Consider the following 25,476-nt stretch of genomic DNA (forward strand, 5'->3'; position numbering starts at 1 on the left):
CAATTTACAAAACTCCATGAAGTGAAGCCATTTTACGTTATTTGAGAATTTGACGCAGTGAGTGGGTTGAGCCTCAGCACGGAGATGATTTGTGAAGATGGAGGGGGCTGTGATGGAGGGGGGAATTCCATGAGATGCAGATTCAGTTCCTTCTTTAACTCTGAGCTCCCAATGAGACATGAAGTGTCATACCTATCTAGCCTGTGCTTTAATTTCCTTACCTATAAAAATACCGATCGTATTGCCCTTCGTCTGGGGTATGGTGACCCAAAATCCAGTAACAATGCGCTGGTGAGTATATGACATATGTGTTCCCAGATAGATTTTCCAGCTGGTCACATTTCACTGTGACCTTTCAAAACATTTTTCTTGCTGCTACAAAATACGAAATGCCTGTTACTGAGTGGAATAAACCAGCGAACATCTATTCGGTGCTTGCTTGCAAATGAAAAAAAAAAACCACCCACAACATTCAGAAGAGATACAAGTGCTCCTAGGAGCCTTTAAATATATATTTTTTGGTTAACTGTGATGTTGCCTGTAGCCCTTTATGGCACTTTTAAAGCATCAAAGCTCAGATTTGTTATATTGAATCTGGAAAGCTTCAAAAAGTTTTTGTAAATTAAAATTAAAAAAAAAAAAAGCCACCAAAAGCTATGAAGTGGTATTTTTCAGATGGGAATGTGCTTTGATTTCGGTGGTTAATGCAAATAATACTCTCTCCTCCTCCTCCTTCCCCCTGCGCCCCCAACAGAGTTTTCAGTGCTGCAGACAGAAGGTGGGGAAAAACAAATATGACATAAATTGTCTTGGTAAACAAGTAAATAGTGTCACTTAACTCTTCCCCCTATGACTCCTTGCTGGAACTCGGAATTAGTTTATGGCAGGGCTCTGTCAAAAGGCCCCCCTCCCTGGAAACAGAGGTGAGACCTCAAAAGCCATTGTCTCCTTAGTTAATTAATTAAGGTAATATTGAGTAGAGCTTTGCTTCTAAGTTCAAGGAACCCAGCTGGGGGCAGCAGCCTCTTGTTTGATGCCATGAATACGAAGGAATGAGCTCCGGGCCCTGCATTAAAATCCAAAATCATTTACAACATGCCGGGGAGGAGGGGATGGGGGGAAGGACCTGGCGGGGGGAGCCCAGTTTACAGGGCTTTACAGCGAGGTCCAGCCTTCTTCAAACAACTACGGGGGGTCACTTTGCATTTTACACCACCGCCAGCTAAGTGGCGACCAGTTCCTCGGTTCATGACTCTTGTCTTTCAAGCCTAAGACAGGAGGAGGCCGTTTAAGTTTTGCAGAGCTGATTTCTTTCCCCGCGCAGCCTCCTTCGGCTGGGGAATGCTTCTTACCGGTGCCTGGCCCAATCCCTATAAATGTCATATTGGTCAATTTTGCTTACATGGGGAATCCTCTCACAGACATGGGTTGGGATGACTCATTTGGATAAAGTCGCCCACAAACGTAAGCCTTTGCAGGCCTAAGCTGGAAATGTGTTTTATTTCCAAGTGGCATCTAGTTGTTTGCTCTGTGAGCTGATTTGCCTCTAAAGAAAAAAAAAGAAAAAGCCAAATCTCTAGGTCCATATTCAATCTTTGGGTAAAACTCCTGCAGATACCACAGGAATTTTCCTGCATAAAACCACCAGGTTTTGAGGGGAAAAAAAGCTGTGGATGGGGCTCTGCTTAGTAATTTTTACACAAGGATCCAGTCTTGGCTTTGCCGCTGATACACCATGTGAACCTGGGCAAGCTGCTTCACTTCGGTTATCCCCCAGCTCTTTTCTACGCCACAAACTGGCTCTGGCTGTGCGTCCATACACCGCCTACCGCAACGGCTGCAAATCTCAGTCCCGGCCCATAAAGCAAATAATATTCATCCATCCCATCTGCAAAGCAAGGCGTGATGCCCTGCTTCGGTCCCTACCCTCATGCCGCAGGCTCCCTGCGCATAAACACGGATCTATTTCTTTTGCTTTTCCTATAAAACGGGAACTAACGAGCCGGATTTAATGCCTGGAGATTGCACGATCTTTGTGGATTTGAACCTCTCTTTTTCCCCTCATTCCCATATGCTGTGTATTAACGTCTGCCGCTGTGTTAAGTCTAATTTAGTTTGGTATCTTCTCAGGGGAGAGGTTGGCTCTCATCTGTACGTGGCTGCCGAGCGCCAGGCACACCAGTGGCACTGTATAAATAACAGTGATCATAAATAGCTGACAACACCTGCTGGTTTTGAATCGGCAACAAGTGATAATCCTGCGAGCAGCTAAATGGGACTTTGGGATTGCGGGTATTGGCCTGGTTAACTGGCTCCTTGGTTTGATTATGTGTTTGTGTTTTCCCATTTCTTTTTTGCCTTTGAAATGCCTCAGGGAGCCACTATGGGAACAGGAATGACCCAAAATCTGTTGGTCTTTCATCACGTCAGCTCCTCATCTGTTTCTTTTTTTCTTCTCCCTGGCCCCATTTGCAATGCTTTCAGGCAAATGTTACCTTATGGAAACCCCAAAGGGAATTAATAAAAATATTCCAGCACTTGAGGGGCTGCAAAAGGTCCCCTGTCCTGCAAAAACCTGGGCCCATCAGTCGGTACATTTACTCATGTCAATAAAATCAAACGTGGATGCGTTTGCTTGAAGGGTCGGGGGCCTGATTAATTCTAGCATGGGACCAAATTGCCGTGCTTCTCTGAAGGCGATCCCTACAAACAGGGCTTGGGATCGGGCACGTGCGTAGGTTTATCCTGGAGCGAGGGAGCCGGTCTGAGGCAGTAAGAGGCTGTCACTGCATGCACGCGTACACACCCTCCCTTTGTGAAAAGCATCACTGCCACTAAACTGCAGCTGAAGATGGGGATGCTTGTCTGATGCTAAAGTCCTCCTTGGGTTTGCGAAGGGTTAAATGGCAGGACTGTCACCAAAACTGCACAGCGGGTTCCTACAGTTCCCTACAAACTATTGCCCTAGCTGATTAAGCAGGTATTTCCCTAATTGGGAAACACTTCTCCTTCAGTTGTTATTTTTTTCTTTTGCTCAGTGTTTCTTTTCCTCCCTGTTGCTGTTTTGGGTTTTTTTTTTAAATAGATTGGTTTTGCCCTTGTGGCTCCGTCTCCATTCAGGTCACCTCTCCAGGAGCACGTCTCCTTTGGAAAGCACTAAGCACAGGTTAGGAGGGTCATAAGTCGCATAACCCCCTTGAGGGAAGTTTGGCTTTAGCCAGCCATGAAATAGCAACTCTTCCGCTGCAGAGGGGAAGGTGAGGCTGGGGAAAGGGGAGTAATTTTATTATTATTATCATCGCTTGACCTCCCAACCCAGTGCTCGGAGCTGTCTCTTGTTAAGGAGTGTGCAAACAGGCTCTGCAAGCACCAGAGACCAGCTAGACTGATCCATCATGCAAGTTTATCAGCTCCCAAAACACCCTTGCAGCTGCTGCAGCAGCCAGGCCGAGATGCTCCCACCTCGGAGGGATCCCCTCGGCATGACAACGGGGACGGAGGGGACCCGCAAACACCCAGGGCTGGGATGTGAAGGCAAGGACCAAGGTGTTTGGGTGGGCTGGAAAATCTCTGCGTTCAGTTTTACACCCTGCCTGGGCTATTTGTTGCGGTCTGTGCCTCTAGAAGTTATTTCGAGGGCCAAAGTGATGAGAAACTCACTCTTTTCCTATTTTTTCCACTGTCCAGGCAACAAAATACCCCGAGATCGTAAAGCTAAAACGCTGTCAACTGCATTAAACACATTAAAGCCCCTGTCCCCTTCCAAGGCTTTTAAAAACTTTTATGAATTAACCTTAGCAAAGGTGGAAAATGTCTGAAAGAGGCGAAGGGAGGGAACCGGGCGCTCTTACGGCTCATTGCGATTTTATGGGAGAAACCAAAGCTGCTCGGTATTACCGAAATTTACCCAAACGCTGCTCGACTCTGTCCCTTCTGGCCGCGACACGGAGTCTGGAGCCGGGAGCAGTCAGTGAAAGCGAGGGGACCCACAGCAGCAGGTTGGGGCATTAATTTTGGGACTTTTCCGGGCACCCATTGCCAGGTTTGCCATCCCCTGCCCCTCTCTGCGGGATGCTCAGGGCATTCCTCCCCACCACCGCATCCTGACAGCGCAAGGCCGATATCCCGGGGAAAGGAGGAAAAAAAAAAAAAAAAAATAAAATAAATCCATCAAAGCCTATTAGTTAAATTGCTCTGTGCAAACCTAATTGACCACGAGGGATCTCCTAGACAAGCAGGCCGTAAATCGCGATTTTAACAGCGGCAGGGGGAAGGAAAGAGGAGGGGAGGGGGAAGGAGAGAGAGGGAAGAAACTTTGCGATTGCTGGGGATCATTTTAGGCGACTGCCTGGCTGGAGGCTGCGGAGAAAGGAGGGCTGATCTGCAGCATATGGTGCAAAGAGCCAGTGCTGGGGGTGGAAGAATAAAAACCCCGAAGGCCGCAGATCCTAAGGAGCTATTTATTCCTCCCCCTGCAGATGTACATTAATGCAGGAGGAGTAGGGGGAGCAGATCTTTGGGTTGGAGAAAGAGAAACAGCGCTCCTTCCTTTTAACATGCTGTTGTCTGGCTTGATCTTGTCACTCCAAAGGGACCCATTCAGAGGTATTCATGCATCTGCCTCAGGGGGACAATGGGACCTTAGTTTATAAACTGTCTGTCCAGTTGCCTGCGGCCTTTAGTCCTTTTGTTTTCGCTTCTCTTAATAAACTTTTTGGGGGAGTTCATCAATACGCTTGAATAGCTGATGTTCTCATTCTCAGAGAGGGGAATAACAGAAGGTCTCGAAGGTTTTTTTTTTTTTTTTTAATAGGGGTGGGGGTGGGTTTTTTTTTTTCCCCTTAAAGGGGAACCGAGGCTTGAAAAGCATCAGAATAAACCCTTAAAAAAAAAAAAAAAATCTGAATCAACCCCAAACAAAACCTCTATTCAAAAGAGACGGAGAAATGCGCAACATTTAATTGCCCCCCCCCCCCGAAAGCAATTTTCGTCCTGCCGACAGAATTAAGACGATCTCCGACTAATTTTACAGCTCTCAAAATATTTTGGGTAGGGGGATTGGGAAGGAATTTCAGAGACCAGGCTCATTTCCAGGGGATTTAGGGCTGAAAGCTGGCTCTAACCTTTCCCCCTCCGTTCCCCCCCCCCCCCATTCCTCCGGCAATTGCAGAAATCACAGCCCAGCAGATATATTTTCCCCACACACTCTCAAATCACAGGGAATGTCCCCAAAACCGAAGTCGCTCGCCCGGCCCGGCCCCTCCGGCAGCCCGCGGAGCCCTCCCCTTCCCCGGCGCCTCCTTTGTAGCCGAGCCTGGAGGCGGGGGGGGGGGGGGGGCGGTGTGCGGAGATGCCCCTATTTCTAAGGCACAGCCCCCTCCCCGTGCCGGCTCCCTCTCTCCTCCCTTGATTTCTCTTTTAAGGCGTTTATTTTCCTGGCAGCCCCTTTCTCCCGCCCCGCAAAGCCGAGGGAGCCCGGCTGCAGCCCGGCGCGGAGGCGATGCTCGGCTGCCCCCCCCTCCCCACCTCTCCTTCCCGAGGCAGCCCCCCACCAACCGCTCTCCCCAGTGACTCCAGTTCAGCGTTTTAAGGCCCTAATGAGTGTTGACAAGTTTAATGAGTTTGTTTTAAAGAGGAAAAAACTGGTCAAGTCGAGATTTCCGAGTCAAATCCATTAGGGGATCCCATTCAAACCCCTCCTGACAGCTCAGCCGCTCTCACACTTCACCAGCCAGCGCAGGGCCGGGCTGCTGTGTGAACCCGATCCCCCTGCCCCACAGCGGGGACACCCCCCCCCGCCCGACCCCTGCCCGGGATGCGGCGAGCCGGGGATGTCATTGCCCGGGGAGAGCAGCCCGTCCCCGGCACCTCTTGCAGGGACGGACCCCGGTTGGCCCGGGATGAAGGATCGGGCCCCCGGGGAGGGGGCGAGCCTCGAGGCTGTCCCCTGAAGAGGATGGAGGGGGCTCATCCCCCCGGGGAGGTAGGGAACCCCCTAAACCCGCCCTACGGGACAAGGACCGAGAGCACCCGCCAGCCAAAGGGGACCGTCCAGCCACGCAATAACCCCGCATTTCTATAGGAAATTTCATTAAACTCCCCGCTATCCGCCCCCCCTTCCCTCTCTCGTTCTGTCTCCCCCCCAACCTTCATATAAGCAAACAGCCCTGTGAAGCCGAGGTGGAGGTCACGTTAAGTCATGCAGTCTGACTTGGTGAACTTTGAGCTGGGTGATTAGGAGGGGGGTTCTCCTTTTTCAATTTCTCCACTTCCTAGGTCTCTCCATTGTTCCAATTCCAAACAGCTGCTGGTGCTAATCTTTCGGTTATTTGCAATCAGGAGGAAGAAATACCCACACCCTAGAGTGCTCCGATATTAGCCCTGCCAGCGGAGTAAAGAGACCACTGGAAGCTGGGGAGATGGAGAAAAACAAAACAGACCCAAGTTATTGAACTCAGTTTGACTCTGAGCCTTTCAGGTACCTCTCAATCCCAAATCCGCGCCGGCAGAAAGCCATGGAAATCAGGCTTACAGGTACCACCACATCACTTAAGGCCAGACCTGTTTTGTTTTTTTTTTTCCAAAGGTTAAACTCCTCTGTCCACTCAAAGCCTGGCCAGGGCTGGAGGGGAGGGGGGGCGAAAATACCAACCGAGGGCGAGCTGGGAGGAAAAGAAACGACGACAAAAGCCCAGTTGGAGGCAAACCTGGAGAGCTACGCCCAGGAGGGTTTTGCTCGAGCTAGCTCTGAAGGATATATTTTTTTTAAGCTATTATTAAGAAGGGATGAAGAAACTAAAGGGTTGAAGGAACCTGTAGTTTCCCTTGTGCAAAAGAAACCGTTCTACTTACATGTGTGGAGGTGATGATACACGGGAAGGTTCTGCCCCGTACGCGTGGGTAGGAGATCCCATTCTAACTCATTTATTCCCCTAATAAGTAGGGCGATGGGTGCCGGGTAACGATGGGTGCCTACCTTGAGGCATCCCGAAGGAGAGAAGGGAACCGCCCCTCGCTTCCCCGGCAGCAGAAACAGCACTAACGACTCAAACCTTTGCCAAGAACCTGAAAAAAACCGGGCTCCTAAAATTGCTGGGGTGGCCCCACACGTGTCCAGGCCGGGAATAAACCGCCGTTTTCTCGGGGGTTTATTAATATGCTGCCCTGGCTCTGCCGGGAGGGAGCCCATTAGGCCTTGATAGTCTTACACAGCCCCTGCCTGGCCCGCAGCCCTCTCACCAGCAACGCGGAGCCTTTATTGGTTTACTTAGGTGTTAATCCCTTAACAATCAAGTTGTCTGACCATGGAGCCCCGTCTCTATTCTTGTTTACATCTAATTACGGGGCTGAAATGCCACTTCCCTTCCCAACCACCCCCCCCCCCAAGCTTTCAAACCAACTTTCATTTCACCCCTTTTAAGCAGGTAAAGCCCCTTCTCCCGGGGAAGCAATTGAAGATAATTACAGCAGCGGTGGCTCGGCAGCATCTCGGGCGGCTCTGCCGGGAGCAGATGGCTGGGAAAAAGGGAGGCTGGCCGGGGGAGAAAGAGGTCTGGGCACCAAAAAACCTGTCCCCCCCATAGCACAGCCCACCTTTGGAGATGGCGTGGCCCTTCTTTCCTGCATCCACCCTCCCCTACCCCGGCGGAGACACCCCCGGAGGGGCTCCGGTCCCCAAGATCTGCAGATGAAAGGAAAAGCTCTCCCATCCCGGTGTCACAAGCATCTCGGAGCTTCCCTTAATTCAATTAAACTTCGTAACTCCAGGAAACCAGCGGAGATCCACCCAAGCAAGCCAGTAGCCGGGACTAACAAAGGACCTTTCTTTCCAGAGGGTGCAGGGACCCCGCTGGCCCATGTGTCATCCACACCCGGCGACTCCTGCCTCTTCGGGGTTAACGATTCAGACACCACTGCGAGCTCTGGGACTGCAACTTGGCTTAGATAGCGTCTCAGCCCTGGGGCAATTCCTCTAAATCAATTTTCAAAACAATCAGTTTAGGGGCTTTTAATTAAGCTTTAAACCAGTGGTTAAAAATAGCAGTTTACTTCTTTGGGATGCAAACTAGGCTAGCGTAAAAATAAATCAGAGAGACGGGCCCGCTGCCTTTTGGGATTCAGGGAGACGTAGATTATATACGTCCCAAGATTACGAGGATTTTTTTTCTGTCTTCTAATACTTATTCTCTCTCACAGCAGCTGCTGTGAGACAGTGAACTGTCCATAGGACCGCAAAGCCGGGGCTTGCCGTGCAGCTTTCCCAAAGCAAAGCAAAATTTCGGCGAGGAAACCTCGCCACCCCGGTCCTAGGTCAGCACCCCGCTGCGAACAGCAGGGTTTGTCACCGAAATCGGGAATCTTTGGTAACAGGTTCACCGCCTTTTTCTATATATCATGAAGGGGAAAAAAAAATAACATAAAATAAACTATCCAGCCGGGCTTATTGCAAGGAGGAAAAGCCCAGCCAGCCCCTCAGCCCGGAGATGGGAGCGCTGCAAACCCAGCCTGCTCTCCGCTTCGCTCTCCGCAAAGATGAATTTCGCTTAAGAGATGAATTTAGGCTCCTTTTGTGCCTTTGTAGTTTAAATCGGATCCTCCAGGTTCTTCCCACCTCCCTGCCACCCTCTTCCTTTGTTTAATACTTTTGTGATTACAGCAAAAGGGATGCTCGCAGGGCCCAGCCCGAAACACACGCTCCACACCTTTAAATCCCTTAAGCTGGAGCAGGTTTTTGGCTCCCCAGCCTCGGCCGGGAAGCAGATGCTTAAACGCAGCTCTTGCACCAAAGGCAGCTCTTTAAAGGGACCACTGCGTTAGGTTGATTAAAGAGTAATTAAGGGCGGTGGGACTCCTTTGGTACCGCTTCTAGGACTCCCCGTACCCGGAGGATTTCTCCCTAGGTGACCCAGATAAATTACAGATAGGGCTGAAATAACTTTTGTCCACGACGGGCCGGGATGAGCCTGGACCGCAAATCCCTGCTCAGCAGTGGCTAATGAGGCAGTCATGCAAAACGCAGCCAGTTAAACCTGAAAAGCAGCGGCGTGGGGTGACTTCTCCTCCCTGCCAGACCCGCGGGGGCTTCGCAGGCAGGTCCCCGTCGTCCCCCCCCCCCCCACTCCCATCCCTCGCAGCCCCTAATTCACAGCCCTTCTGCGGGGCCGAGCCCGGGGAGCAAGCGTGGCTCCTTGGCCAAACGCGCAGCCGAGACCTTGACCCAGTTTATTCCCAGTTTGGGGAGAAAAACCGGGGTCCGGCCGCCGGGCTTTTGCCCCGTCTCCGTGATCTAGCAGCGAGGGGGGAGGATTTCCCCATGCCCTGTGCCCCCCAAACTTTGGGGGGAGACTATTTTGGGGGTACCTCCATCTTGGGGAGAGATGCCTGCGCCCAGCCCGGGGAGGATGCACAGGTCGGCGGGGTGGGGACCCCCGCACCATCCCGGTCGTGCCCCCAAGAAGCAGGGCTTGGGTTTCTCCCCCTCTTTTCCTCTCTCAGCACGAGAAGAGACCCAAATTCCCCGTGGGGAAGATGGAGAAGAGCTTTAAAAAAATTAAATCTCACCACGAGGGAAGACACACGGGGAGACAAGGGGCGGGGGGGGGAATAATAGGGGGTCAGAGAGCGAGTGGGAGCTTCCCCCGATCAACCTGCTCGTGGGTGGGGAGGGAGAAAAACCTTTCCACAGTTGAATTAATTCCCCCCAAAACTCTCTCCTTCCCCTTTCTGCACTACTTTCAAGGACTTTCTGCTGCCGCTTTTCCTCCGCTCCTTCCCTGAGCATCCCCCCCCCCCCCCCCCCCCGCAAGCGTCTTCCCCCCCTTTAGATCTCAGCGTGTTTGCTCTTGACTTCATCCACTAAGTCAATAGTTTGGAGATGCCCTCATCCTCAGAGGCCCGAGCCCCCGTGTCCCCTCCCTGTTTTCTCCTGCGGATAATGGCAGCCTTTTGTCGTGTAATCAAGCTCCCGAGGGGTTGGGAGACAGATATAGATTCTTGGCATTTGTCGGTGAAAATGAAAGCTGGATTAGGCAGAGGCGGCTGCACACTCCATGGTAAAGGACAACAACTATTCCCCCATTGAAAGTCCCATTCTGGTTTGGTTATTTTATCTTTAAAAGTTGTTTGTATTTCTAAAGTGGCTATTGATGCACTTAGAAAGTGTAGCAAGCTGTAAAGCCTCGCTTCAAATGAAAGGCGGACAAAAAAAAAGAGGAGGTTAAGGGGAGAAAACAGAGTGAGAAAAAAATACCGTCAGAAAAGGAGGGGGGAGAGAGGAGGGGGGGTGGCAAAAGAGTTAAAAAGATCAAATTCAGCCTGGGTAAAGTTTAAAATCGGAGAGAAAAGTCACGAAGTCACAGCAGCCGGGAGAGGAGCGAGGGCGCGGGGGTTTCGGCTCCGCTTTTTCCCTTCCCTGCCTCGCAGGGAAAAAATAATTACAATATTTAGGTTTCCCTGCTGACGGGGGCGGCGGGGGGGGTGGTGGTGGTGACGGGGATATTTTTTTCTCCGCAGGGGACACTTGACTCTTTGCAACTGAACTCTAAACCCGACCAGCTCTCTGCTCTGCGCTGAAGTTATTTTATTCTTTAGCAATTGATTACAACCACCACTCTATTTTTCTCCTTGACAGAGGTTTGCTGAGACGCTCTTGCCAAGCATAAATGGGGAAGATTGTCCACTTCTGCACTATTAACCTTTGAGCATTTTCCCTTGAGAAGCGCGGAGATTTTGACATTATATATTTTTATTTTTTTTTTTTCCCCAAAAACTTCACTTGGATTTAACCGTCTTGGATCGCCTTGTCCTTTAGATGCGTCTTAATCTGGGGCTGTACCGTCTCTCCCTCTTTACATACCCCCCCCTCCAGTGAATGGGGAGTAGCAAGAACTGGGTTATTTTGTTTGTTTGTTTAAAAAACAACATTTGTTAAAACGCCCAAACTTTTCTCCTCCTTTTGCTGGAGTTTCAGGAATGGAAATTGCAGCTTACCCGCTGCGAGCATATTCAGCCGCACGCACAAGGGAGGGTTTGTGGCTGGAAGGAGATTAAGGGGAAAACTCCAGGAAAAAGAAACGGAGCAACAAGGTACAAACCAAATATTCGCATTCTCAGGAAAAAGAAAAAAAAAAAAAAAGCTTCAAATAGCTCAATTTGCTGCTATTTAGCATCAAACAGGCATCTTCTCGAGAAGTGGGGAAAGAATTCAAAAAGAATTAAGTTACTGCACAGAAAAATAACGAATCCCTCTGGAAAACGCCAGCCTTTTACTAAATACGCGCGTCTCTACGTGGGTGTGTATATATATAGTTCTTTAAAAATCACCAGCAGCTCCGGCTATCTGCCCTCTCTTGGATAATTTACACCATACAAAGGTTGGGGGCTATTAATCCCGTCCCCCCCAGCCCCCATTCCTATTCATGTCAGTGTTTCTTTCTTTTTCCGAGCAATCAAATGTGCCGGAGACAATTGTAGCGAATTTAAACATGACTGTCCCCTGAATATCCCTCGACATCGAAGTGTCCTTTGTACCTTCACCCTCTCCTTTTAAAGACTTTTATACATTTAAAAATGCAAAATAATGCAGCCAGCGGATCTTTATTAAAGCGCAAGACGAGGCTCTGGTTGGATTGATTTTTCACAAGGGGAAAAAAAAAAGAATAATAATCTTTACGAAGTTGTTTAACAGTGGGAAGTCTCACGGACGATTTAAGGACCCTTCTTCTAACTTTAAGCAAGGCGAAAATCACCCGAGTATTTTTAACTCTACTCGGAGGGGAGTTGCTCAAAAGCAGCTTCTCGTTGAGCAATCCTGTCGAGTCAACTTTCCTCCCTCTCCTTTAATTCCCAATAAAAATGCAAATCAATTCGTCCCCATAATGGGAACGAAAAAAAAAAAAATTACAGAATTGCGGTCGCTCCGGACTTTCCCCTCCACTCCAGATTTGGACGCCAATGGAAACGGCAGCGGGTCAGGGGCAGGTTTTTTCCCCCTTTCCCTTCGAAAATAGGAAAATAACTTTTTTTTTCCCCCGGACTCCCCCTTCCCTCCCCTGGGTTTGGGGGCCGCAGTTTCATAACGGCTTCCCCCCCTCTCCAGCCTCTCCTCTCCCTCTTTTAAAGATGCCACCAGGTCACTTTGATCCGCGATCTTTAGGGTCTCCGGACAAAGAAGGCAGTGAAGGCTGAAGGCTGCCGGGTGCCCCGTGTGTCGTCCCCCCCCCCCCCCCAGCTGCCCGCACCTCGCCCGGGAGGGAGCCCCGCCGGCAGCCCTGCCCTCAGCCCCGCTCCCCAGGGTCAGGCAGAGTGCTGCCTTCCAATTTTAGCAACAACAACAACAACAAAAAAACCCAACCCCACACTAAGAGAAGAGTGAAAACCAAGAAGGGGTTTTTCCTCCCTCTTCCAGAGAGAGGGAGAGCGAGCCCGGGGGCAAGGGACAGCCAACTTGAAGGGGAGAGCGGGTGTAAAAATAGTTTGCCCTTCCCCTGCCTCCGCCGAGCTCCCCCCCCCCCCCCCAAACCTCCCTCGGGGCTGCGGAGCATCCCTCCGCGCCATCCCCGCGTTCCCCCAGCCCACCTCCAGCGGGGCAGGGCAGCGGGGGACCGACCAGCCCCCTCTTTGAACCCCAGCTTTTTTCACCAAAAAAGACTTTTTTTTTTTTTTTTTTTTTTTTTTTACGTTGACAGGTGGAGGTGCAAGGGGAGCATCCCTCGGGCGGGATGCTGCTGAGGGGAGGGAAACCCTCCATTTCCAGCGCGACCTCCTCGCCTCACTTGCCCTCTCTTTAGGAAGACTTGGCTAGTCTTTTTTCCTTATTTTGCAATTTTTTTTTTTTTTTTTTTTTTTCTTTTAAAAAAGCGCTTTCCCTCGTCTCAAGCCCAAAACCCTCCAGGAGCCCCAGAGCTGCGCAGCCCGGCCGGGACCGCAGCTACGCACAAAATGGATGAGCTAAGATGTCTCCCCAGCTGCAGACTTCATGAATGAGCGACCCCCTTCCCCTCTCCCTCCCCATCTCCGGCTATAGATTGATAGATATAGATATATTTCATGAATGAGCCGAGGGTCCTCCCCGCCTCCCCCCTGCCTTGGCTATCCCTGCAGAGCCTATAAACAGCAACGGCCCTTTACAACAATTCATCACAGGACCCAGAGCCATCCAAGCAAGTAATATGTAGCCTCAGATCTAGTATGTCCCACAAGACAGAGCGCCTGCTAATTAATAGACAGTGATTCCTGCAAGCAGCCCTAGCAGTCTGTAATATGATGAACTTCCTTTGTACCGGTGTCACCACAAGTGTTTCTGATAAGGAAAAGCATCCAAGGATCAAAGACTATAAGCTTCTCAATTTCCTCAAGCTGCCTCTACTTTTCCTCACCTACTTTTTCTTTTTTTCCCCCCTTCCCTCTCCCCTTCCCAGCCCCTCCAAGGAGATGCAATCCCCCGCCAAGGAGATGCAATCCTCCCTCTCCCTTCCGACAGCCCTGAGGTCCGCTCAAGTGCAGGGGTCAGTCCCAGACCGTGCCCCCCAAAATATCATCATCATCATCACTTGCACCTTTCATATTCTGCCTTAAAAAAACAAAAAAAAAGCTCCGATTCTGGTTCTCGCCCTCCCCCGCACCTCTCCTCATCTCTTCCCCACTTCTCCCCAACTCCGGATGACAAATGTCTTTATAAACAGGCATTAGCTGACATCTAATTTCTTTTGTGGCAAGATCATGCAAAGTGCGAGCGCACAGGCGAGCCCTCCCGGGCGGGTACCATCCCCGGGTCGAGATGAACTGGGAAGGAGGAGTGTTTTTTTGGGGGGAGGAGGAGATGCCGGGGGGGGGGGGGGGGGGGGGAATACAGCAAACCTCCCACCCCCGGGCACGCCGGCAAAGCTGCATCCCCATTTCAACCTCTCCTCCCTCCGTGAGCTGCACCTGCGCTTCCCAACTCCTCAATTTCTTTTTTCCTGGGCTGACGGGGAGAAGGGGACAAGGAACCCCCCAAAACCCAGCCCCCGAGGGCGCTGGTTGCTTCACCTGCATCTTCAAAGCTCCTGGGAGGGGGAAGCGGTGCCCGGCCGGGCAGGAGCAGCTCCCACCCGGGGAACGCGGGGGTTCCCCCTCCCCGTCCTGGCTCGAAGCCCTCCGTTGCTTCCCGGCCTGGGATCCCCCCCAATATCTTCTCGCCCGCCACCCCCCTCCCCGCAAAAAAAAAAAAAAAAAAAAAAAAAAAAGCCCAAATTAGACAGAAGTTCAGATTAAATTAAAAAAAAGAAAAAACGCAAAACCCAGTGGTGGAGAGAAAAGTAATGTGGCAGCTGATTGAAATGGGCTTTTTTTTTTTTTTTAAGAATAGTCTCTATAAATATATAATATCTCCAAAGCTCAGGTCTTAAGAGGGTCCCTTATTTGCTTATTTCTTTTGTAGCAAACGTAATTTTCAGAAAGATACTTTCCCCCCCCGCCTTACCCTAATGCTCGAGTAAGTACCTTACAGCTTTAAGGCTAGTGTTATATGTGCTTTAAAATCCTGCCATGTAAATTCCCCTGAAAAATTTGGAAAGCTTCTCGGGGGGGGTTGGGGGGGGGGGAATTGGGAGAGGGGGAGGGGGAGAAAGGGGAGGTTAATCCGGGTTTAATGCTATGATGCAGTCACAGGACCAGGGCTAGGCTGATTGTGTTATCTCTTCCCAACATTTGGGTCTCCCATATTTCACCCAGCCAAATAGCTGCGAGAAAAAAGTGCGTATGGAGGCACTCCTGACGCCTCAGGAAAATATGTTATTAATATCTAAATAACTTCCCAATACTGTCTCTAAATCTCCCCTTCACCACTCCAGATGATGAATTCGTTTGAAGTGTTCTCCCGTCTCATCTTTTCAGTGTCTCTCTCTCTCTCCCTTTTTTTATAACCAGGCTTATTTCAAACTGGTAAATATCTAATTCCTTTAACCACACTGCAGACACGTCTCTCCCCTCTTATATACAATTCTCATTTGGAGAGATCCATACATCCATGTCTCTATAAAAGAGAATAAGCCCCCAACACAGCCTTAAACAACTACTTTAAATTATTTGGGGGTTAAGAGCAGGTTTTGGGGGGGGCATCTGTTTGTTTCCGAACAACCCCTGCACACACCTGGATCACACATTTCCCTCACAGCCTTCCTGCCGCTTAATTCAATCTCTGCCTCCTCTCTCCTACCCCAATTACAGGCGAAACCTCGGATTAGAAATAGACCTTACAGCTTCCTTCCTCTTCTCCTCTATCACGGCATCCATCTCCCCCGCATCGCCAAATATCTACTTCCTATCCCTCCCAGTATAATGTAATCTACCATCCACCTTCAAATTATAGATTATAATGTCTAGAATGTATTTCCTTTCCCGTTCGAGCTGAACCCCGGGCACCCCACCTGCCAGCCAGCGCTCCTGATACCAATATTTGCCGTATATTTTCCCCGGTCTGTAAGTGAACCTATTCTTCTCCCCCAAAGAAGGGGGAGGATGATGTAGAAAAAGAAAAAAAAACAAACAAACCCTGGATCACAAACATTTCCCTTATATTATTTCACTTCCCACTGTATAATCGAACCTCTCTCCCCGCATCCTTGTCTTAAGTTTGTTTTTTAAAACGTCTTGTATTAGATTATACTCGTTTATTCCCCCTTCCAACCTTATCTCTCCTCCTCTCTTCTCTCCTTCCCGTCACACTTGATTTAGGAAGGAGTTTATCTTGCAAACATTTGCCTACTTTGTTTATGTAGACCAGGTTCTGCAGCTACTTGTTCCCAAAAGCCACTGTTTGCCTTTGTAATTGTTATCTGTGTTTATTGTTGTACCTCATTTGTCTCAGCTTTTTTTGTGACATGTAAGCTCCGTGTGTGCTCACATCCAGCCCCCCCCTTCCTTCTCCCTTTCCCTGCTTTTTTTTTTTCCCCCTTCTCCTTTTCCCTCTTCTCTCTCCCTGAAATATGCACAGAATAACTCAGCCTAAAGCCAATGAATTGCTTGACACTACCCTATCTCTTTCCTGCCCCCCATTATTAGAGCTGATCCCACTCGCAACACTCACAAATCCCGCCTGGTCTCTGTTTGATTAGATTGCCAACCTTTCGTAATCCCTTGATTTGATGAAGTGTCTATTCCCCCCCCCCCCCCCCGCCCCAATCTCCCTTCTAAACATACATTTACAGAGAAAGCGCTTGTTGGTTTTAAATCAATGCAGATTGTTTGCTGATAAATTGACTCCATATCCCCTCTCCCCCCCCCCAGCTTGGGAAACAAAGCCCCTTTCCAGGTGTGGAAGCAAGGCGGGGGGGTGTGGGGTGTCCCCCCCTCTTTCTCCCTATCCCTTCCCCGAGCCTAATTAAATTTGGCAGGACCTCGTACACCCAGCCCAAACAGCTTCCCCTTGCTTCCAGCCCCCCAAAACCCCCTACATAAGCGGCAGTGACTGCTACCAAATTAAATTGGTATCACTTCCAAGTGTTCAAATATCCCCCCCCCCCGCAACTGCTGGTCACACCTGTACGCGTCTCCCACCTCCAACAAAAATAAACCCCTCTGCTCTCCCCGGCTTTCACACTCCGGTTTCCCCATCCCACGCAATATTTCCACGCTGCCAACGGGGCGGGGGTGGATATCGAAGCAAAATCGATCGGTGGAAGAAACTCCGTGCAATAAAGCGGAGTTCAGAGAAAGAAAGCAGGGGAGAAAATTAATTAAAAATCCGTGTTTTCACCCCAAATATCACCCAGTGGGTCCCTCGCTGCCCGGTACCCTGCGAGCACCGCCCAAACCCTGAGCATCCTCCGCAGGCATCCTGCTCTGCATCCCGGAGCGGTACGGGGGGCAGGACCGGCTGCCCCCACCCGTGGCCGTGGGGTGACACGCCGCGGGGCGGGGGGGGGGGGGGGGGGAAGCCGCTGAACTTCCCTCTCCTCCAGTGCAGGCAAATCTCCTTTCCCTTAACCCCACCGACCCCCCCGCTTCACCCGCGTCTGCTTGCAATTAATACCCCGCCAGGATGAGGCCTCGCCCCCACCCCTGCTCCTCCCGCATTAAACGCTCAGCACCTTCCCCAGCACCCCCTTAGATTTGGGGTTGCCCAAATGACACCCCCCCACCTTCCATCCCCCCCCCAGCACCTCGGACCTGCGAGGTGCGGGAGAACAGCGCATCACCCACGCGTGACCCTCCCTAATAAACCCCACCAGTCATAATAAATAACAACAACCCAAAATAATAATAACTCGGTCTTAACAAGGATAAAAAAAATAAAAAAAAATAAAGTGAAGCCTCATGAATATATGCCCAGGGCTAGCTGGAGTGAGCCGTTTAAAGATGAAAGTGCAAAGAAATAAAGGCTCAATTTAATCTGCCTTAAAACCCTTCAACTTAACGTTTGTGCTGGGAACTCAGAGAGTGAGTACTGATTGGGGATAAATACATTTCTTAGCATGCCTTGGAGCTATTACACCCTTCTCCAACACAGCTCCCTATTCAACAGCCACAGTTTTCATTACCAGCTCTAATAAGTCTTAACATTATTAAATGCCAAGCAGACGATAGAAAGAAACAGGCGCAGGGTGGAAGCTTTCTTTAACACTTAAAAAGAGAGAGCATTTAGGGCTGTCTTCCTCCGGCTCCCCGCAAGGAGAACCCGCAAATGGAGCAAAGGCGTTTGTCAAGAGGAAAAAGGCCAAAACAAAGTTTTTCCCCCTCTCCCCCCATCCGCAATAATAATAATAATGCGTTAAAAAAAAAAACCAACAAAACAAACCCAAACCCACACACCCACGCAGTAAAAGCGGAGCTGGAGAACAAGTGTCAGGAGTGCGTTAGGATTTTTATTTTATTGCAAAACTCCCAGGAAAATTGGTGGTGGTGGTGGAGGAGAGATCTCTAAAGAATATTATTATTTTCGAGCAAAAAAAATAAAAGGAAAAATACACAGCGTACACTCACCGCCTCTGAGTGTTTTACAAGTTGAATCATCAATTACCTTAATTGGGGCCATTAAAACTTTGCCAGACGTGAAAATATACATTGACGGCGGTAAGGTTTATATATATATTTTTTTTTAAAGGGTTATTTTTTTTTTTAATCGCACTCGATCTCGCAGGGATCGCGGCAGCGCTCAGACGGCGCCGGGTCCAACCCGCTGCCAAATCGCCGCTTCTGCGGCTGATGCTCCCCCCCCCGCCCCCCCAAATCAAAGCTTTTTGGGGAGATTTCTCCGTAAATCTACGGAGTCAAGACGCGATTGCGGGGGGGGGGGGGGGGGGGAAATATATATAGTGATAAATCGGGATTTCTCTCAAGGGATGGGAAAGGGAGCGGAGCCTGCGCGGTCGGAGGTAACGCGGCGCTCCGCGGGCTCCGGCAGCAGGAATTTGCCCAAATTAGCCTTCGATTCAAAACGGGCTGGTTTCATAAAGAAATGGGGGCTCGTGTTTTATTTGTCCGCGATATTACCCATGAAGGAAGAAGAGAGCGGTTGGTTTTGCTTATTGACACGCACTTCTGCATGTTATTAATGAATAAAAAGCCTCCAGCTCCTTCACTCTTTTTTTTTTTATTATTATTTTGGGGGTGGTGATGGGGAAAACACGCACGGACAAGGGAAAAAAAAATAAATCAATCAGCAGTTTAAAAATTATATTTTTTTTTCAAGCGACGAGGCTCGAATAAAATAAATCTTAAACCCAAAAATCTCCCTTCCCCCCCCCAAATTAAAAAACACCCCAAAGTGATGGGGGGGAGCTTTCCGCGGACACAATAGCCCCGATTTGCAAATGAGCATCGCCTGTTTCCAAATCACAAGCAACATTTTGCAACGTCCAACGGCTATCCTTTTTCCAACAGACGGTCCTATAATATTACAAAACTATCTAACAGCAGGGAGTTTTGAATAATTTATCTCCCTTTCTTCCCTTCCTTGGCCCTTTGTCCAAACTTTTTCTCCTCCTTGCAGAATTTTGAATGAGAATAGACAAGCCCTCCCTCCCCCATCCCTTTACTCCATTTTTAAGGCAGCCTAGGGTTTTTTCCCCCCCTTTTTTTTTCTTTTTTTTTTTTTTTTCTTCTTCTACTGTTTGCTTTTGTGGTCAGGAATCTTTTGCTTATAAAGCTTCAATAGACTTGAAGGTCTTTGTAAGTGAAGTTCATCTTCAAGGTTGGAAAAAAAAAAAGGATCGGATCCTTAAAGAAACCCCTTTTGTGCACCTTCATTTAAAACTCCCAGTAATGTTTGATGGTGACATGGAGAAGCTTTTTTCTGCCCCAAATTCCCCCCACTTCAATATTTCCCCACTCATCTGCATTGTCCCAAAATGGGGAAAACTTTGTAGCTAGTGAGAAACTTTGTAAGCGATTCCCCCCTGCTTCCCACACCCGGACTGGGGACCGTCTCCATGCGGAAAATGCCTCTCACCCCACTCCCTCTTGGCTCAACACCAACGATATCGCAAATCCCCCGAAACTCTGACCAACTCAACCCCAACAGGCCCAGGCCATCGCCATTTTGCCATCAATTTTGGAGGAAAATAGCAACCCCCAATTTCCTGAAGCCCATCCCCAAGACTTGTATAATTGCTGTTCCCCCCCGCCCCCCAAAAGCACTGAGCTCTGTGACACAAGGAAATCTTTTTCTGCCTAAACTGATACAGCAGCTCCGCCCTCCCGTTCCTTAAAACTTCCCCGTCTTTGCAAACACCCTCATTGATAAACCTCAATTATGCCCTCGAAAAATGCCATCTTTCCCCCTTTTTTTGGGGGGGAAGGGGAATCATCACCCCCACCGAGCTTGCCAAAAACCAAATTACAAGCGCCGCAATGGCCGGCTCCGGCCGTGCCTCGTCCCTCACCCCACATTTACATCACAGGAGCTTTAAAAAGTTTAATTTTTGTTCCCACGAGAGGAAAGCTCCAACCGTGGGAGATAACAGGGCCCCCTGCTCTCCTCCACCACCGGCCTGGCCTTACGCCTTTCATCAGAAAGGCCAGATTTATTTTTCCTGATTTTATTTAGGGGTGCAGACCCCCCCTGTTTCCTCCGATCCAAGCACCCCCCATCTCCCCTCCGCGCGGCGCCAGTGGCTCTGCGGCAGCCCCAGCGCAGCTCCGATCCCGGCTTCTCTAATTGATATTGATTGGCCAAATCGGTCAACTGTCAGCCAGAGTTTCAGGGGACCACTTAGAGAGCAGGAGAGAAATCTGTTTAACAAATTCATTTAGGAATCAGAGATGCCTCCCCCCCCAGCCATCTCCTTTCCCCCTTTATAAATAAGCAATCCGCAGCAAAACAACAACTCTTCCTCCTGGGAAAGCATCCTCAGCCTGAGGGGCTGGGTACCACCTTCCCCTCCCAGGGCCCTGCATCGCACCCTCGACTCTGCCATCAGTCATTTTCGGAAAGAACAAATGCAAGAGGCTCTGGAGCCATCCCGTCTTACTCTTGGGTAGAGAGGGACGTGTCCCGTCTCCCAAATGTCCCCTCCAACCCAGCCCCGGGGCACGCACGGCTGCCTTTACCTTTGTCACCCAGGATGCCGTCTATGCTGTGCTTGGCCTTCTTCTCCCCGTCTTCCTCCTTCTTGTCGCAGTCCTCCTCTTCCTCTTTCTTCCCGAATTTGATGCGTAGCACACGGCTAATCGAACTCACTAAACCTCAGACAGTCAAAGACAAAAAGGCAAGTATAAGCTGCCTGGGAAGGCAAGGTGGGAGCCGGCCGGGAAAACCCAAGCTGGGGCTGCGCAACTTGGGCAGGAGGCCTTGCACACACACAAGGGGCATCCGCACCCCCTTTTCCCAGGGGTACGCGCCTGCCTGGTCCTCCATGCCCTCCAAAAAACCCCTGAGTTCACCGAGCTGCCAAGGTGGACACCCAAAGTTGGACGCGCTCGTCACCGTCCCCCTGAGACACCCGGCACGAGCAGCACCCGGTTTTGTGCAACACCCCGGGGCACGCACTCCCAGGGTTACCGACTGCTTTATAAACAGGGAAAAGGCCCCCCAATACCCAGCTTTCACCCCAGCCCCAAATGGGACCCCACAGCCAGGATTCAGACCTGGGCCCTGTCCTGCTTTGGGGGAGATGTGCCCTGCAGAGAAGGCTCAGCCTCCCCTCTCCCCCCAAAACAGCGGGGAGCTCACAGCCAGGACCGTAAAGAGCTTGCCAGACCCTAAGCACATCCCTGCAGGCTCAATATTGCGGTACAGGGTCGCTTTCCATGGGCGATGGGGATCCCTGGCTGATGGAAACACTGCTCTGCAGCCCCCCCAGCTGAGCAAGCAAGTCCCAAAAGGACAACCCTGGATTTGGGGTCTGCCTCCACATGTGCTCCCTCCACACCAGGAACCCCGCTTGCTTTCACAGGAGTTGGAATAAGTTGGGAAAATTGGTTTGTTTGTGTTTGTTTTTCCAGCAGACCGCAGCGCGGCCAGGGCACAACCCCCCCTCGCCTGGTGTTTATTTGCTGCTGTGGGTTTGCTTGGGGTGATTTGTTTTTTTCCCCCCCCTCCCCTATCAAAGCAAAGGCCGAGAGGATATTTATAGCCCCTGGAAACATTTTTAGTGGCAATAATCATTTCCCTCCATCTTCCTGCGAGTATCGGGGTGGCCTTCTTGCCAAGCTGCCTTCTCACCTGAGGGCACAGTGCTCCGGTCGCAGTGCCCATCCTTCAGGAGCCTGTCTCGGATCTCCCAGCTAAACATCCCGGGGTTTTCCCGTTTGTATTCCTCGATTTTCTTCTCCACGTCGGGAGTCGCAACCTGCTTTTGTGATCAAGGGACACCGGTGCGTGCCCGCGTGTGCAGAGAGAGGGAAGGGGAGAGAAAAAAAGCACTTTTAATTGAAAAGCAAAGCTGTTCAGCTCAGTTCATTCCTCCTCGCCCTGGCTGCTAGTTTTGGGGCTGGGAATAGGGATTTGAAGGGGTGAAAAGGAGGAAAATAAAGCTGGTGAAAGGCCCTCCTCTCCCAAATGTTGGCCACCCTAAAAGTAGAGTCTCTGGGGGCCAAGGAGATCAGCCAGGATGGGTTTATCCTGAGCCCCGGGGGGGAAAAGGAGGCAGGGAGGGGTGCAGGGAATGCTTTTTGAGGGGGCTTTATGTACACCCAGCGATTTATTATTCCCCGAAACATCCCGGCTCGCCTCCTCTCCACACCGAGGGGCCGAAGCAAATGCTTGAACGCGCGCCACTTGTTGCACGTGGGAAAAAAAAAAAAATCACTTTAATTTATTCATAGCCTTCAACTCGGCACCGGTTTCTACCCATCTGAGGCTGCAAATTGCAGCTTTATTAAAGTTCCTTCCCCTCCTCCCCCCTTTCCCTGTGTGTCCACCTGAAAAAACTTATACCCCCCCCCAAGAAATCTTAATTTTTTAATTTTTTTTTTTTTTAAACCTAAGGAGGGTGGTTTAGCTCGGCCCCCGCATTGCACTCACCCTGGGCTTGCTGCCTCCGATGGCTCCGGGACGGATGGAGCCCGTCTCCTGGTACCTACAGAGGATTTTGGAGACGCAACCGTGGGATACCCGCAACTGCCGGGAGATCACGCAGGGCCGGATCCCGTGGTGAGCCATCTCCACGATTTTATGACGGATGTGGTTGGGCAGCGGTCGACCGTTGATGAACACCCCTCCGAGCTGGTTCACCCTGCCCTGGCCCAGCGGGGTGGAAACTGGAGAGCAAGTCGGGGGGGAAAAAGAAAAACAAAACAAAACAAAAAACACAACACCCCAAAAACGGGGGGGAAAAGTTAAAAGAGGGAAAAATCCAGCAAAACGGGGCGCATCCCTCCCCGCACCTTCAGCTCCTCTCCCTGTATTTGAATCTTTAAAAGAAGGGAGAAACCTCTCGCCCGTCCCCTGGCCTCGGTATTTATCATCACGGGGAAGACTTTTCCCCACGATCCCCCAAAATAAAAATAGCCCATCACCCTGCTGTCCGAGGTGGCCGCTATGTTTGTGTCTCTCTCTCTATATTTTCGGTATTTCACACCTATGTTTTAAATCATATCCGACATTTTAAAGAAAGAAAGATTTAAAACCGCATTGCAAAGCCCCCCAAAACTTCCCATTTCCCCCCAAAAAGCGCACTCCACTTCTTCCTTCAAATTACGGAGCTATTTGCTTTCAAACAAACTTTTGGAAATAACCGCTTTAAATACCCTCGAGGCGCTTTTTTTTTTAATTTTGGTGGTGTTTTTTTTTTTTTTGTGGTTTTGGTGGGTTTTTGTTAAGCGGTTTGGGGAAGCGCGGAGCAAGCGCGGATCCCCCGCGGCCGCACCGCTTCCCCGACACCTTGCGCGGCGCATCCCCGCCCGGAGCGGGTGACCAGCGGCCCGTTAATCCCCCCCTCCCCAATTTGTTTAATATCTCGCAATGTAGATCTTGCGGGTTAATACAATTTCACAGGCTGGAAATTAAAAAAAAAACGGGGGGGAAAAAAAGCGGAGGGAGTTAGAACTCAGCTGGGTAATTCGCAGAAAGGCTGGGAGGGGGCGAGGGACAGGGAAGGCGAAGGGGGTGATTTTTCTCTTTATACAAAGAAAAGTCGATTCCAGAAATCGCCTCGCGATTTAACAAGAATCATGCACCACTAATTCCAAGTCACTTGGCCAGCACTCCCTGGATATATCATTATCGACAGATAACACTCGAGTGGCCAATTTTACATTCAAGAGGTACTAAAACCGCCGGCCGCTCTCTCTTTTCATTATTCCCAGTCATGTTGTGCAAATATTGTTGTAATCCTTTGATCCTTTCCCTTGCCGTCTGTTTTACTTCATTTGCTACAGAAAAGCACTTCAACAAATCCCCCCAGCTTGTATGTTTTGCAGCCTGCGTGGTTTTCCACAGGTTTGAGTTTCGCCACTTGATCACGGTCAGGATGAAATTTTCCTGTTTAATAAATGCGAGGAGAGGGGTCCCGCTCTAATTTTGCCTTTTTGTGTGCGTGTGCCTAGAAATAATAACCCCGTAACACAAAGAAAAAGCAGATGACGGGGAAGTTGATGCGCTGCGAGGTGGGGATGACACTTCGCGAGGTGACAGCTACAAAGTCCCCCCCCTCTTTCCCCTCGCCAGCCCCGGCCAAGGACAGCTCGGCTGCCCGCAGCTAGAGGATACCCCCTGCTTAAGGGTTTTTTTTTTTTTTTTTCCTTATTTTCCCCCCAGAAGAGTTGAAAACAATCCATTTGGTTGGTTTTCCCCATCTTTTCGGGGAGATTAAATGGTCGGGACATTTGCGGGTTTAAAAAAAAAGAACCAAACCAAACCCAAACCATGAAAACCTGCCCCCCAAAAAATCTGCGGGATGCCTGAAACTATTTTAAATAGTGGGAGAGAGGGAGGGGGGGAGGAAAAAAAAAACCAAAACAACCCAAAAGCCAAAGCCCGGTAATTTCGTGGGGACAGAGCAGCTACAGCGGGAAGGGAAGGAGCTAAATATCGGCGAGAAGTTGAATGCTCAGGTCGGAAATCCCCCCGGCTGCAAAGTTTCGCTGCATCCCCACCCGGAGCAGCCCAGCCCGGCCCCCCCACCCCCCCCGGGTTATACCGAGGTGCTGGGGGAAGGAGCGGTTTAAAGAGGTGCTTTCCCAGACCTACCTTCCAAGGGGAAGCCTGTGCGAGGGTAGTTTTGCCCCGGAGCCGGGCGCATCATCCGAGGCACCGTCCCGGGCAGAGCTGCCATGGTATTGGGGGGAAGAGGGGGGGGTTCAGGGTGGTGGAGAGGGTCCGGTCCAAACCGAGGGGCACCCCTTGGCCCCGGGAGAGCCGAGGGGAGGGGGGGGAAGGGGGGGAGGGGGCTGCGGGGACGCCTCTCCTCGGAGCCGAAGCGCTTCTCTCTTCCAGCCCGCAGCTGCAAAATAAGGGAGAAATCTTTGCTCCAAGGAAAAAAAATAAAAATAAAAAAAATATAATAGTAATAATAAGGGAGGTGGGAAAAGGGGGTGGGGGGGGTAAATCACCCACCAGAAATTCCTCTTAAAGTTTTAGGGCTATGTCACAACCGGCCTGAGCGGGCGCTCCGGAGGAATGTAACCCAGACTGCCGGGAGAAGCAGACACATCCAAAGTTGCCTCGGTGCTGGGCTGGGCTTAGGGCTGGGGGGGGGGGAGCCGAGCTTCCCCCCTTATTTTGTTGTTGCTTTTTTTTTTTTTTTAAGTGGTTAGTGCCTGTCGCTTAAGGGATGCTCGTGATGGGGGGGTGGCTGGGAGGAGGAGAAGGGAGGGGGGGGGGATGTCAGATGGAGGGTTTGGAAGTTGTTAAAGCGCTGAAGTTGGGGCCGTAGGGAGGACGAGCGAGCTGTGATAGGCTCCGGCTCCTTTCTTTTATTCATGGCCGGGGAAGGGGGTACCACGGCGGGGCCGAGGGACCAATAAGAGGCAGCAGCTTCCCAACGCGCAGGCAAAGCTATGGGCTCGCCTTATTTTTCCTTCTTTTTTTTTTTTTTTAAAGATGTTATTATTCAT

The 25,476-nt window shown here is 50.4% G+C and overlaps 1 protein-coding gene across 3 annotated transcripts in view; it reads right to left on the reverse strand.

Moving 5' to 3' along the window:
- The window catches only part of PAX7 (paired box 7), a 102,296-nt gene extending 77,597 nt beyond the window's left edge, over positions 1 to 24,699 (reverse strand). For 2 of the 3 annotated variants that reach the window (XM_050909238.1, XM_050909236.1), the window contains exons 1-4: positions 24,611 to 24,699; positions 22,445 to 22,680; positions 21,644 to 21,773; positions 20,530 to 20,658 (exon numbers count right to left, since the gene is read on the reverse strand). In XM_050909238.1, the coding sequence (XP_050765195.1) occupies positions 20,530 to 20,658; positions 21,644 to 21,773; positions 22,445 to 22,680; positions 24,611 to 24,695 (580 nt within the window). In that variant the 5' untranslated portion in view covers positions 24,696 to 24,699. Of the gene's footprint in view, positions 1 to 20,529; positions 20,665 to 21,643; positions 21,774 to 22,444; positions 22,681 to 24,610 lie in introns of all 3 variants that reach the window. The other variant, XM_050909237.1, reaches the window with a different exon arrangement.
- Between the last annotated feature and the right edge of the window lie 777 nt (positions 24,700 to 25,476).

Source organism: Gymnogyps californianus, chromosome 21, assembly GCF_018139145.2.
Source record: "Gymnogyps californianus isolate 813 chromosome 21, ASM1813914v2, whole genome shotgun sequence".
NCBI lineage: Eukaryota > Metazoa > Chordata > Aves > Accipitriformes > Cathartidae > Gymnogyps > Gymnogyps californianus.